Source organism: Oryctolagus cuniculus, chromosome 11 (genome assembly GCF_051225735.1).
Source record: "Oryctolagus cuniculus isolate XC-2025 breed Fujian yellow rabbit chromosome 11, ASM5122573v1, whole genome shotgun sequence".
Classification (NCBI taxonomy): domain Eukaryota; kingdom Metazoa; phylum Chordata; class Mammalia; order Lagomorpha; family Leporidae; genus Oryctolagus; species Oryctolagus cuniculus.
Genome location: NC_142877.1, coordinates 73033561 through 73048318, shown reverse-complemented (window position 1 = coordinate 73048318; position 14758 = coordinate 73033561). Strand labels below are relative to the sequence as shown.

General features: G+C 44.4%; 1 protein-coding gene and 1 long non-coding RNA gene across 7 annotated transcripts in view; one reads left to right on the top strand and one right to left on the bottom strand.

The window, feature by feature from the left end:
• LOC149123527 (uncharacterized) overlaps positions 1 to 14758 on the bottom strand; it is a 98038-nt gene that overhangs the window by 40162 nt on the left and 43118 nt on the right. The window lies entirely within an intron of this gene.
• PTPRB (protein tyrosine phosphatase receptor type B) overlaps positions 1 to 14758 on the top strand; it is a 141697-nt gene that overhangs the window by 121736 nt on the left and 5203 nt on the right. For both annotated transcript variants that reach the window (XM_008256785.5, XM_051845665.3), the window contains 5 exons: positions 209 to 343; positions 1328 to 1450; positions 1598 to 1761; positions 4283 to 4418; positions 10785 to 10905. In XM_008256785.5, coding sequence (XP_008255007.4) covers positions 209 to 343; positions 1328 to 1450; positions 1598 to 1761; positions 4283 to 4418; positions 10785 to 10905 — 679 coding nt within the window. The remainder of the gene's footprint in view (positions 1 to 208; positions 344 to 1327; positions 1451 to 1597; positions 1762 to 4282; positions 4419 to 10784; positions 10906 to 14758) is intronic.

Sequence of the window (14758 nt, the reverse complement as noted above, 5' to 3'; positions counted from 1 at the left end):
TGTGCTCTCAACAACAGTTCCATGTCTGCCCTTTGTTCTTCCTGCTCCCAAGCCTTGAATTGTGTATTGGGTATCTTTTGGTCAGGCCAGGGACCTGGTAGAGGTCCCCCAAATCCCCCACATCCTCTGATGTGCAGAGTTGACTCTTTGTTTATCATTCTGAAGAGGCCCATTGTTTCTGACTCTGCATGTTGTAAATTCATCACAGGGCAACAACTTCAGAAGAGAATACGTTGCTACTCAGGGGCCACTTCCTGGCACCAAAGATGACTTCTGGAAGATGGCGTGGGAACAGAACGTTCACAACATTGTCATGGTGACCCAGTGTGTCGAGAAGGGTCGGGTGAGTCAGCAGCCTTCGCAACTCCCCCATAGAATTATACCCCACCACCCGAAGTTACACCCACAAAAGCAAGCAGGGAACACGTGAGAAAATGATTCATGAATTAAGCTAGGAGGCACCAATGGTAAATCCAGGAGATGCCCTATTCCGATTCCGGGTCTGAGGTTTCAGCTGAAGCCGTTTCCATTTGAGAACTGGGGTTATTCAAAGTGCTCGTTACACAGAAAGATCACCTGGCCACTTGTCTGCTCTGTCATGCAGGGCGTGGCTATGGAGAGACCCTGCCAGAGCCAACAGGTCTTTCCTAGCTCTCAGAAAAGAGCTGAGTTTGGGCTGTGTCAGCACACACAAAATAAAATAGTCCTCTATACAAATGAAGCAAACCTCTTGTAATGCACTCAAAATCCTTGGCTTTATATGGTTACTTTGAGGATTAAAAGAGATTACATGGAAGTGCTCAGTATCTGTGCTCGGTAAATGTTCACAATCCTCTTTGTCCAACCTCTGCACACGTAAAAGGCAAGCTTAGCTAAATGCTCCGACATCTCAAAGATCTCTTGGCATGTGGCCCAGGTTAGAAGAGGGATACAGAAATAGGAACAAAACAGGGCTAGGAAGACAATGACGTCCTCTGCCCAGCTGGATCTTTACGATAAATTGTAAGCCGTGGTTTAGCTGTGTGTGGGACTGGAATGCTAAGGAAGTCTATTTTACACTCCAGCCACCTAACATTGTGCCTGAAAGGTGACTGAATCCGTCGTGTGGAGGGGTGGTTCCTTACGCAGTGTTTCCCCTTCACTCGGAGCGGCAGCCTGGCTTCGACACTGACCGAGAGCAGGTTCATCCCAAGCAGGTGGTGAAACTGCTCTGGCAGCTGACCCTGGCTTCCTAACTCAGGAAGGCAATGCAAGGACGCAAAGTCCAGCTTCACAAAGGAGTCGCGTTTCCAGGCTCACTCTTCTTCCATCTGTCGTCCTCTTCTAGGTCAAGTGTGACCACTACTGGCCAGCGGACCAGGATTCCCTCTACTACGGGGACCTTATCCTGCAGATGATCTCAGAGTCCGTGCTGCCCGAGTGGACCATCAGGGAGTTCAAAATATGCAGTGTATGTTGGTTTGCTCAACTCACGCAACACCCCAGCTCCAAACATGGGGCTCTGTGAATCCCAATAGTGTGGGTGGCTCTCCTGCCCATTCAGCCCTTGGCTTGCCCCGGGTCATTTCCTCTCGTTACCCTGTCTTCCCTCTCACAGGAGGAGCAGCTCGATGCACACAGACTCATCCGCCACTTTCACTATACGGTGTGGCCAGACCACGGAGTCCCAGAGACCACCCAGTCCCTGATCCAGTTTGTGAGAACCGTCAGGGACTACATCAACAGATCCCCAGGGGCCGGGCCCACCGTGGTGCACTGCAGGTAATCAGCGACCTAAGAGAGACAGTCAAGTGGCAGCCGAAAGGGGACTGTGGCCTGGAGTCTGACCCCAAGCAGGAGCATGGGGAGGCTGCTGGGTGGAGCATTTGTCCCTGCCAGCCAGCCTGCCCCGCTACAATCCTCCCCTGCTCCCCAGCCTCCCTCCTCTTCACTGTCTTTAGCTCTCGCCTCTCTCGCCTTCTCATTTCTCTCCCCCTCCTGCTGGCTTGCCCCCTGTATGAAACGCACAGTCCTTAAGTGACTTCATGCCCCCTACCTGACCCTCAGTCCAGGTCCCCAGCAACTGCCTTCCCACCCTTGTCTGGACAGCAACTGCATGAGCTTATTCTTGCCTTTTGTCGCTCTTGCTCTGTGGAATGGATTTCTCTCCCCCCACCCATAGGAGCTCTACTCACCCTTCATGATACCCACGCGAGGGGCAAGCATTTGCACAGTGGCTTTAGTTGGGACACCCACACCCTGGTATGAATCCTGGTGCCACTCATGCTTCCAGCTTTCTGCTAATGCACAGCCTGAGAGGCAGCAGATGATAGCTCAAGTACATTGGTCCCTGGTGCCCAGGTAGGAGACCTGGATAGAGCCCCTGGCTCCTAGCTTTGGCCTGGCCCAGCCCTGGCTGTTGTGGGTGTCTGGGGAGTCAACTAGCACATGGAATCACTCTCCCTATCTTTCAAATAAAATGAAAATAAATTTTAAGATGCTAAAAAGACCCTCATTCTAGACTTCCCTTCAGGTCCAATAACATGTCCTCACCATGTGTGCTGCTCCAACAAAATACCACAGACTGGGTCATTTGCACACAATAGAAGTTTGTCTCTCAGAGTTCTGGGGTCTGGAAAATCCAAGATCAAGGCAACAGCAGGTTCAGTGTCTATTGAATGCCCAGTGTCTGCTTTCAAAAATACTGCCTTGTTCCTGCATCCTCCAGGGACGACAAAGACTGTGTCCTCACGTGACAGAAGCATCTGAAAGGCCTAAGGACATAGCTAGCTCTCTAGCCCCTTTATAAAGCACTAATCCCATCTCCAAGGATGGAATCCTCTTGGTTAATCACCTCCTTAAGGCCCTACCTTAATACCACTGCACTGAGGGTTAATTGTCAACATGAGTTTGGGAAGGGACACAAACCTTCCAACCGCAGCCTAGCACTTGCTGTCTGTGCACCCAGTTTTGCTGTTAAATTTCTCGTCTCTCTTGACTTCTCTTTGCTTCAGATACTCCATAAAACCAACCTAACAAGCAGTCTCTCTCTGGGGAGCCTGGCGTTTAGCTAATTAATGTTTGCAGCAACACTTTGATAGCCCTAACTGAATGGCACTAATAAATAAAGAGCAGAGAATTGCTACAGTAAGAGAAATGTCAAGTGCACTCATTTTCTCCCAATCAGCCCAGCACCCTAGGAGCTCTGCTTTTATACGTCATTGGAACCCTGATGCTTTTAATAGGAGTAGGAGGCACTCAGAAGCTTCATGCTTTCATGAGAATGACAGGCATTTTCACCCAAGACCACCAGAGAATTGGTCTTTATCTTATACATACGTGCTACAAAAACCCCCAGAGTCTGCAATCACTTTAGTGAGCAATTTGGCAAAGTTGAAGGTATTCATCCCTATAACCAACACACTAGTTCTGCCTCTAAGTATCAACCCCCAAGAAAGCTCTGTACATGTGCACAATGATGTTAATAGAAGAAAAACTAAAAATGATATCTTAGCCTACCAGCATATAATGGAGTAGCAAGTAGCTTATGAATGCTATAGAAAAGAGAAATTAGAGCTACAGGGAACAGGCATATATCCTAGCAGTTAAGATGCCTGCATCCCATATCAAAGTACCTGGTTTGGTTCCTGGCCCTAGTTCCGGACTCCAGCTTCTTGCCTAACAGACCCTGGGAGGCAGCAGAGATAGCTCACGTCACTGGCTTTCCGCCACGCAACATGCGAGACCTGCATCCTATTCCTGGCCTCCACTGGGCCTAGCTCTAACCACTGCAGTCAGCCAGGAAAGGGGAGCACTCTTTCTTCCCCATGCCCTCCCACCTCTCTGCACCCCTCTGCCTCTCATAAAAAACACTTTATGAAAGGGAATGAGATCTACATGGAACCACATGGATAAATGTCAAAACACAATAGTGAGCAGAAAAGTTGGCAAAAGTATATAATAAAAACATCATTGTTAAAGATTTTAGTAAATCTTTAACTCATAAAAGAAATATTGTTTATGGATTCCTGTGTAATAAGTATAAAAACATGCATGGAAATTATATGCACCAACTGTAGAACAGTACTTATCCCTGATGGGGTGGGAGGGTCGAAAGGGAGGGGACAGAGGAAGGCTGGGACTCCGGGTCATATTTCTGTAAGGGAGCACTGACACAAAGGAATATTTCTGTATTCTCCCATAACTTGGAAGGGAAAAGAAAGATTGTGCCGGAGTCTCTGGATCTTTCTTTGAAAGGAAAATTGAATGGAAAGGCTCAATTCTCCTTTTCCATCTCTCCTAGTGCCGGTGTGGGTAGGACCGGAACCTTTATTGCCTTGGACCGAATCCTCCAGCAATTAGACTCCAAAGACTCTGTGGACATTTATGGAGCAGTGCACGACCTGAGACTTCACCGGGTCCACATGGTCCAGACCGAGGTAAGAGGTCCAGGCTGAAGCACACAGACCACTCCCTTTCCCACCCCTCCTCCAAAGAGGTCCAGGCCTTTAATCTGACAATATCTAGGACCCAGGAGGAAGAAGGAGAGGAAACTAAATGTATTCTCAGCTCTTGTTTTTTAAAGCACATCTCAGTGACCTTGAGGGTGATGTACTTCTTTATCTTTACTGAGTTGGTTGCCCAGCTCAGAAAAGAATTCATGTAGGTAGGAAGGAAGGTTCATTTTTTTTATTATCAGTGTATTATTCGCGGCGGCATGGCGAGGCCAGCCCATCTGGGAGATCACTTTTAGGGAAGAGGAAGAAGATTCCGATCTCTTCTCTCCCCCAGCTCTGTCCTCTGTGGCTGCACCCCCATGGCTGGAGACAACAAGAGAGTGTTCTGTCAATTACCAAGGCTAATGCTTCCCTTGGTACAGTGCTTTGACATTTGCAGGGCATTTCTGAACATGTTATCTCATTAAATTTTCATAATAACCAAATAAGAAAGGTATTATTATATTCTATTTCCAAGCCAGACAACCGAGGTCCAGAGGGTAAAGGGCTTTGCACCATGGCCATGAAGTGGACCGAGTGGACTTGAACCCTGTTCTCAGGAATGCTAGCCCCTGTGGACCAAATCCACTGCTCACAAGCTCAGGGTCAGTCTGTGCCCCCACGCAGACCAAGAGCATCACTCCTCTGCATAAAATGTCTAAGGTTCAAGTTCTCTTACCCATGTGTTCCCCAACTGGAAAACCTTCTGTACCTTTACAAAAATAAGTATTAAAAAAAAGAAACCCTTTGTCAAAAAGGTAGAAGTTTCTGCATGCTGCTGTTTCCCCTCTCAATCACAGTACTCAGGGCAACAGCACAGATGGCAGTGCTGCCCCAAACAGGCGTGTACTGCAGCAAAGGTTTCTCTTGATCTGTGTCAAACCCACTGTTCCCCAAGCCACTCTTTCCCTTGAACTCCTTCCTTGTGCAGCACATGTTAATATCCTGCACAACTTAGTCTGCAGCCAGTTTGGCAAAAACACCGGCATCACTGCCTCCTGCAGGCAGTGCCCTCTCTGATACTCCGTCAGCACTGCTGTCCTGGGCTGAGAGCACTTTAGTTGTAATAGTGGCTCCACCGTGTCTTATTATGAAATGATTGAGTGTTTTATTATGAAATGATTTTAAACTACACAAAGCTAGGGACAACAGTACAATGAGTTTCCATGTTCTAATTGCAATTTCTGCAGTGATCAGCCACAGCCACTCTTCCCTCACCCCCTGACCCTGCCGGAATATTTTTAAGTAAATCCTACTTATCGTATTATTTCAGTCCTCAATACTTCCTTATCTTACAGACAAGCACTCTTCAGCAGCATGATCCCAATGCCATTATCACACCTCACAACTTTAGAATTCCAAAACATCCTCCAATCCAGGGAGTATATAAATATGTTATCTCAAAAAGGGGTTTTTAAAAAAATTGAAGTTGGTTTTCATTAGAATCCAAACAAAATCTACACTTGTCATTAGGTTGAAGTATCTTTTTAATCCCTTTTCGGGGTGGTGACATGTGCCTCTATTCCTCATGGTTTTTGTCAGGGGCTTGATGAAGTACAAGTTCTGCCACCATGATGCATCCTGGGTGATGTTGAATACATCCTGTTGCATCACCTCAGGTGGGAGATCCCCCTGGCTGTGTCTGTCAGTGCAGTGCAGTTGACACTGGGTTCAGGGGGCGTCAGTCTGTACCATGTGTCATGGTGTTCCCCATCAAGCTTTCACTTAATGTTTTAGCAGCCATAGGTGGCTGATGGGCAGCTCTGTTATTTCATTAGGGATTTTACAATTACAATGGGGCTTCAGAAAATTTGTGTAAAATGCAATTAAAATATCAATTTGTTTTAGTGCATAATTTTTTGACATCTATGCAGCTTTTTCATAATACATATTTTCCATGAACTTCATTTTTTTCTTTCTTTACTTGAGTGACAAACACACAGAGAGCCCCCATGCACTGGCACACTCTAAATGGCCACAGTGGCCAGGCTTAGGTTGGGTCAAAGCCAATGCTGGAAACTCAATCCAGGTCTCTCCCACTTGGGTGGCAGGAACTCAGATATCTTAGCCATCACTGCTGCCTCCTTAGGTCTGCATTAGCAGAAAGCTAGAGTGAGGAGCCAGATCTGAGAACCAGACCTACAGTACTCCAGTGTGGGATGCAGTATCTTACCTGCCAGGCAAAACATACCCACTCTTCATCAAGCTTTTGAAGTCCCCTCTATGTCCTATATAATCTCGAATAACCTGGGATCATATTTGTTATGCATCAGTTCCCTCCCGAAGACTGCAAATTCGTGGAGAGTAGGAATTTACTGTCCTCTATATCATCTCTCTTTTCTGAATCTATCAAAGGAACAAATATCCTGCATTTATGTCACTTAAAAGTCAGTTTTTCATTATTAGTTTGTTACTTCCACAAACTCAACCCACTTTATCTGTAATTTAGGGGAGAGGAAGAGATCACATTGATAGTAGTCTCAAGCAGTGGGGGGGAAGGGGACGGATATGTGCGTCTGTGTTGAAGCTCCCTAGTTGCTGTCAGACATGTACCACTTTCATGCACCTGTCCACAACTGTGAAGATGCATTTGGGAAAGAGAAGGGCCACTACTGTGAAAACCAAGGGCTGACTCTCCGAGCAGAGGTCAACTCCTTCTCTCCAGAAATAACTCCTACTTTTCTCTTTTCATCTCCTCCTCCACCTGCCTGTCAGGATTGAGTGGCCTTGTTCCCCAGCTTGCCTTCTCAACATTGGAGTTCCCCAAGGTTCTGTCCTGTTCCTTCTCTCACTCTTCATTCTTTGTGCTGTTGTTTCAAAACCAGGCCCACACTCATCTTTCCCAAATCCAATGCTCCTCCTCAAGCATTCCGCTAAATACCTGCCTACCAGACAGTTCTACCTGGAAGCTTGCAGTCATTTCAAACTCAAGAAGTCCAAAACTGTACTTACTTTCTTTAAACTCAAAAACAACGAAAACAAAAGCCCTCCTGCCCCTGCCTTTCACTTGCACTAGCAGTATTGCCATTCATTTGTTTGCCCAAGACAGAGAGCGGACTTCTTTTCCTCCAGGTCCCACATACAAGCAGTCACAAAGTCTTTTTCTTGGTTCTAGTCCCTCCACATTGCCACCACCACCCTTGCACGTCCCTCCATCAAATCTCAGCGGACATGATAGAGTGCCTCCAGCTTCTGCCCTAACAATTCCCTAGCATCATCATCACCACCACCACCCACCACCATAGCTCCCTCACTGACCACGTCAACTTGGAAAGCTCACCACTGCTGTGTTGTCATTCAGCCTCTACTTCTAGCCCCATTCTTCTAGCCCCAACTTCTCCATCTTCAGGGCATGATACTACCCATACCTCCTGTTTAGGGATCTACTAAAGAGTTTTCTCTTCCAGGCCAGAATCAACTTTGATTCTTTACATTGTAAGGAAATAAATATTGTGGTAAGATTGAAATTGTCTCTCTCCCACTTACCCTCCCCACTTTTTACTAAATTAAATACAACCTCAAATAATATCTAGGTGTCATATGTCTTGTTTTAAACCTCTGACAGTTGGGCTTCTTCTACACCCTCAAAATCCTTGAGAGCATGCCTGGCTCTTTTAAAAATGGAAGAGGATGCAGAAAGTTGTAACCTGAAGCTCAGCACTTGTTCCAGCAGAGAAGGAAGAGCATTCTGACTCCTTTATGTTGTTTTTCTGGGCCCATGGTGACCTTTGACATCAACTTTTTTCTGTCTTCATTTGGAATGCAAAAAATGCAGGTCTTCACAATTTTTAATGACTATATAAACCAGAAAGGGTTTCTAAACAAAGAGGCATTAAACAAGGGACTTGCAAGCCTGTCCCTTATTTTTGTCTGCCTTAGGGCAAGTCTACAGCCAGACTCAGAAACTCAAGACAAAGCAGTAACTTGAAGAACAACAGGTGCAATCTGTCAGTCTCTCATCTACCTCTCTAGAGAAGGAAACAAGGGACTGCAACAGGGCTAGAAGCTCAGCTCCCACTTGGCAGATTGCCCGGAGGGCTTCCCATGACCTTACCCCTTTCCTTTCAGCTTTTCAGTCTTCTCACTGTTCCCATAGAAGGCCTGCACTTTCGTGTTCTCTCTCTCATTTGAAGTGTCCTGACTGTTGCTTAAAGTCTTATGCATGTCAGCTTTTCTCTCCCCACAAAGTGAACCTAGAGACTTCCTCTTCTGTATGAAGCTTTATACACAATGTATCTTACGTTTTATCAACCTACAAGTCATTTGTTCACATCTGCCCTTCTGGTTAGCCATGCACTAAGGGACAATGAATGGCTATTAAGTGCAACACTCTGAAAAATCATCCCGAATTATACACATTGATGAAACTGAATGGAACTGAATGAGTTGATACCAAACCAAGGCACTATCAATTTAACAAAAATTGATCTTTTATGATCTGAGGTTCATATGTCAGACTTTATCTACTTTTCATTAAGAAAAAAATGAGGAGCTCATTAACAATATGATGGTTTTGGTAGTAATCATTTTCAAAGGGCCATTCTATTGGGAAAATAAGTATTTGTATTTAAGGCAAGGCAAATCAATGGTTATTAACTAGTTTCAAAGCCCATGGTGGATCATTGTTGAAGAATTTATTAATAGGCCATATCAGAGATATAGTTGGGTTCATGACAGCTTAGCTCTAAGACCCCAAAGTAATTTTATTATTCTAGTAGAATTGAAAATATTTTTTGGGTAATGAGTCAGTAAGATGTTGGTCTAATTTGGAGGGTCACTTTTAAGATGGTAAAAATAGACTGCTCTGTACTAACACCCATTCTCAGGATAGTACTTTCCTGAAATTTTCCAGATTGAAGTGGCATAAAATATTCATAAGCAGGGTCTGAATGGAAAAGCCAAGAGTAGTAACTTATATTAAGGTAGACCTCACTTATCATTGATTTGCATTCTTAATATGTCCTAATTTGTTGATTATACCAGACCTAAAGTCCCATGAATAGATTATCAAAACTAGCTTCTAATCAGGGATAGTGCCTGTTACCAATACACAAAATAACTATTTGTCCACTTTAAAAATTGTTATAGCCCCATTTTCTATCTCAAACCTTCCAAACACACTAAGTATCTTTCAATAGTCATCTGACATCAACAGGAAGCCTCATGTCCTTCAGTAGACAAAGGATGTTGGCTGTGAGAGCGCTTGGCCCCCTTGTTCTACAGATGGGGAAATGGAGATTCCAAGAAGTCTTGAGATTTCAGTGGAGGCCAGCCAAGTCCACTCACCCTCACTTGATGTTTGCTTCCCTTATGGCCTCCTCACTTCTGGGGCTCTGAGCAGTTGCTCTGTAACTCCGAGGAGCCCAAGACCAAGCACTAAGGTCCCACCAGACATCTATTTCCTTTTTCAGAGCTCAACTGGCAGGAAGGAGGAGGGCCAAATGTTCAAGACTGGAGTCTAGGACTGAGAAGCTGGTGGTGGTAGAGGTCTTTATGGTGGTTTTGTGGTCACTAAAGCATTAATTCTTTTATATTTGTTTATATTTCAAAAGTAGTTAATTGCCACACAGCTGACAGGTGGGTCACCCTCCCTGGGCAATCCTCTGTAGTTCTCCTCAATCAGTCAATGTCTTTGAGATTCTTCCGTGTGCCAGACTTGGATGCTAAGAGAACAGAAATGGATAAGATGCTAACTCTGCATTCAAATAACTGACAGTCCAAAGGGATTTATTGTGCGCATCTCCTCTTTCTCTCCAGATTCCCAAAAGAGAACAAAACATCAGAGTACTCAGTGAAAACACTTTCTCATTTATTAATGTAATAAAATTAAGATTCATCAAAAAAACTGGTACAGGGAAAGGATATGTAAACATTGAGATCAGACTCTTTTTGCTATCTAATTGCTTAACATCTGAATCTCAGTTTGTATATCTACTTCCTGAGGTGTTGAAATCATTTATGAGATAATTTCTGTAATGTATGTAGCACACTGTCATTCATTCTTCAATTTAATTTGAAAGGAACAGACATCATTCTAGGCACTCATAGAACATCCTGGATATGTATGCATGCACGTAAAAAGAACGAACGAACACCAGTCTCTGCCTATTACCATTATTCTCTTTGCAGTGGTAATTTAAAAAGCAATCATTCCTTCATGTACCAGAGACCATTAGTGAACCAATGACCAAAATGTTAGCTAACTATGAAGAATGTCACCACTGTCGGTGTTGTGTGACCCTCTCTCCTTTCTTTTGCATAAAGAAAGCAAAAGGTTCTCCTACTGACATGTCTCCTCCTTTTCCATAGTGTCAATATGTATACTTACATCAGTGTGTAAGAGATGTCCTGAGAGCAAGAAAACTACGGAGCGAACAAGAAAACCCCTTGTTTCCCATCTACGAGAATGTGAATCCAGAGTATCACAGAGGTAGGAACTTGCCCCACTAACTTATTTCTCAAGAGAGTGTCAGTCTGGAAACCACTGGTGCAGCTCTTCCAACCTCACTCCACTCATTTCGTCTTCCACCCAGAAGGTCCCCCACCAAAAGCGGCAACAGGGACCCAAGGCCAAGTGGGGAGGGGGCTCCCACATTTGAGCAGCAAACGTGTGGTAGCTCCTCACACCCAGTCTCACATGCCCTCCACTATTAATGTTTCTTAATATTTCTATTCCAAGCAATGAGCCTTACTCCTAGGCAGTGTGTACTGAAATCACAATTCCAAGTTCAAATTGTAAAGTCCTTTTGTAGAAGAATTTGACAGTCAAATATCAGAACCCTATCTTCAGACCCAAGACAGGTATTTCTCCGGAACCTTAGTTACAAAAAAAAAAAAAAAAAAGGCTTGAAGCACAACAATTTTCAGTTAAGTGTGAGTGAAACATGCCAACTTTAACAATAGAGGATGAAGTCCACCACAGTGCAATGTTAGAATATGATGCAGTCATTAATAAAGATATTTGAGGATTTTATACTAACAGTCCTACACTTGTAAACAAAAGCAGAAAACAGAATTCAGAGAAGAAAAATGAAATACAGGTGTGAAACAGAATTCTTGACCAATAGAAAAGTATATTCTCTTCCACCTTATTTTCTAAATTTTCTAGAATGTGCATGGGACAATTAATTGTTATTATTTAAGAGGCAGAGATGAGAGAGATAGACAAAGAACTCCTATCCACTGAGTTATTCCCCAAATACTTATGGGGGCATGGGTGGGAGTAAAACCAGGAGCCTGGAACTCCATCTAGGTCTGCTACATGGCAGCAGTGACCCACGCATTTGAGCCATTACCTGGTGCCTCCCAGGGTTTACACTAACAGGAAGCTGGAATTAGGGATTTGGGATGGGGTGGGGGAGCATTAACCAGGCACATGGATGTGGGACACAGGAGTTCTACCCTGTGTCTTTTTTTTTGGGGGGGGGGGGAGTGGACAGTGAGAGAGAGACAGAGAGAAAGGTCTTCCTTTTCCGTTGGTTCACCCCGCAATGGCCACTGCAGCCAGCATGCTGTGGCCGGCGCACCACACCGATCTGAAGCCAGGAGCCAGGAGCTTCTCCTGGTCTCCCATGCGGGTGCAGGGCCCAAGCATTTGGGCCATCCTCCACTGCACTCCCGGGCCACAGCAGAGAGCTGGACTGGAAGAAGAGCAACCGGGACAGAATCTGGCACCCCGACTGAGACTAGAACCTAGTGTGCCGGCGCCACAGGTGGAGGATTAGCCTATTGAGCCAGGGCGCTGGCCTACACTGTGTCTTAATGCTAGCACAGACACTTGGCAGCAGCACCACCACCACCCCAATACACATATACCAGCATGTAACACTTTTCCATGAAAATATAAGTAGAACAGCTTCATACACTTTATATGGAGCAATAATTGACAAAGGGCTGGCATATGGCACACTGGATAGAGCCACCACTTGTGATGCTGGCATCTAGTATCTGAGTGCCCATTGGAGTCTCAGTTACTCTGCTTCCATCCAGCTTCCTGCTAATGCACCCGGGAAGACAGCAGAATATGGCCCAAGTACCTAGATGCCTGCCAATCACATGGGAGACCAGGATGGATTTCCAGGCTCCTGCATTTGGCCTGGCCCAGCCCTGGCTGTTGTGGCTATTTAGGGAGTGAACCAACAGAGAGAAGATCTAAGTTGGCAGAGGGCTCTGGTCCTTGTCTTGTGGGCTGAAATCTGTGTTTAAGTCAGATCGGTTTTCTCTGACAAGCATTATTTTAGAACTGTGCTGTACCCGTTTCAAAGACCTTCAATTGTCAGAGTCTGCTAACATTTTTGTCCTCTGGCCTCTATACATATACAAGGGAACTTCAACAAGTTCATGGGGAAAAAAATGGAATTGAGATGTTTATTTTGGTGCAAACGACGTTGAAATCCATGCATAATTTATTCACCATATGCATTTTCCATGAACTTTTTGAAGAACTTTCTTAGAGCCACCCACCCAGTGTGTTAAATAGTTAATAGACTGTAAAGCAGAGAGCTATTTAGAGAATCCTTTGCAAATCAAAGCATCCTTTGTGTTGTAAATAATTACCCCTTAATTTATCTGTACAGTAAATGAAGGTTTTTGCACATCAGATTCTTTAAGGAACTCCAGGATGGAAGGTCATAGAGATCCCTTTGTCTTGTTTTGATTTCTTTGAGTCTTTTTCTAGAGTAATCTATAGAAGGAGTTATACCATGGGATAGAAAAGGATAACCACCAGATCCCTTAAGGTTGGGATTCAAATAGGAACGCTGAGAGAACATATGATATTTGTCCCTTTGGGGGACAAAATGGTCTCCCTGATCGGTGACAACTAACCGAGCACCAAAAAGGAAACCTGTTGAAGTGAAATGGACACTATGAGAAACAGTGACTTGTTCAGCCCTTGTCCTGACTGTTGAGGAACAACTTAATACTTTATCCCTTTTAGTATTTTTTTTTTGTTCTACTTAATACTATTGGTTGAACTCTAACAATTATTCGTAGGTGTTTAAATTTAACTGAAAAATGATCCTTGTTAAATATAAGTGGGAATAAGAGGGAGGAGATGTACAGTTCAGTACATGCTCAATCGGACTTGCCTCAAACGGTAGAGTTAGAAACGTGTCAGGGGATTCCAATTCAATCCCATCAAGGTGGCATGTACCAATGCCATCTCACTAGTCAAAGTGATCAGTTTCAGTTCATAAATGATCATAATGATAGAATTAAGAGTCAAAGGGATCACATAAACAAGACTAGTGCCTGCTAATACTAACTGATAGAATTAAAAAGGAAAGAACGATCCAACATGGGAAGCAGGATACACAGCAGACTCATAGAATGGCAGATGTCCTAAACAGCACTCTGGCCTCAGAATCAGCCCTCAAGGCATGCGAATCCAGCTGAAAAGCCCATGAGAGTATTTCAGGCATGGAAAGCCAAGACACTGTGGAAAAAAAAAATAACCTAAATGAAAGATCTCTGTGAGTGAGATCCCAGTGGAAAGAATGGGCCATCAAAGAAGGAGGTACCTTTCTCTGAAGGGAGAGAACTTCCACTTTGACTATGACCTCGTCTAAATAAGATCGAAAGTCTGTGAACTCAAAAGGCTTCCATAGCCTTTGCAATTCATGGCATCAGTAATCACCCGAGGCTCTTGTCATAAACAAGAGTGTCAATTGTTAAATCAACAACAGGAGTCACTGTGCACTTACTCCCCATGTAGGATCTCGGTCCTTAATGTGTTGCTCAATTTGAATTAATGCTATAACTAGTACTCAAACAGTAGTTTACACTTTGTGTTTCGGTGTGGGTGCAAACTGTTGAAATGTTTACTTAATATATACTAAATTGATCTTCTGTATATAAAGATAATTAAAAATGAATCTTGATGTGAATGGGATGGGAGAGAGAGCAGGAGATGGGAGGGTTGCAGGTGGGAGGAAGGTTATAGGGAGGAAAAAGCCACTGTGATCCAAAAGCTGTACTTTGGAAATTTATATTAAATAAAAGTTAAAAAATAAAGTTAAAAAGAGGAGCGCTGGAGCTAACTAGCATTAACAAACTGTTTAACCCTGAGTGAGTCACTCTGCCTCCCTGGGCCAGTTACCTCTTCTCTGAAACCAGGGAAGGTAGTAGCCTTACCTCACCAGGACCTTCCCAGTCTGATCATCTCCATTTCTAAATGGAACGACCTGGCGCCCCCTAAGAGCTGGTCTCATCCTAAGCCATACTGAGCCTTCCTTGTTTCTGCAGGTCTTTCCCACTTGTGATTCTCATCAACAGAACAAACA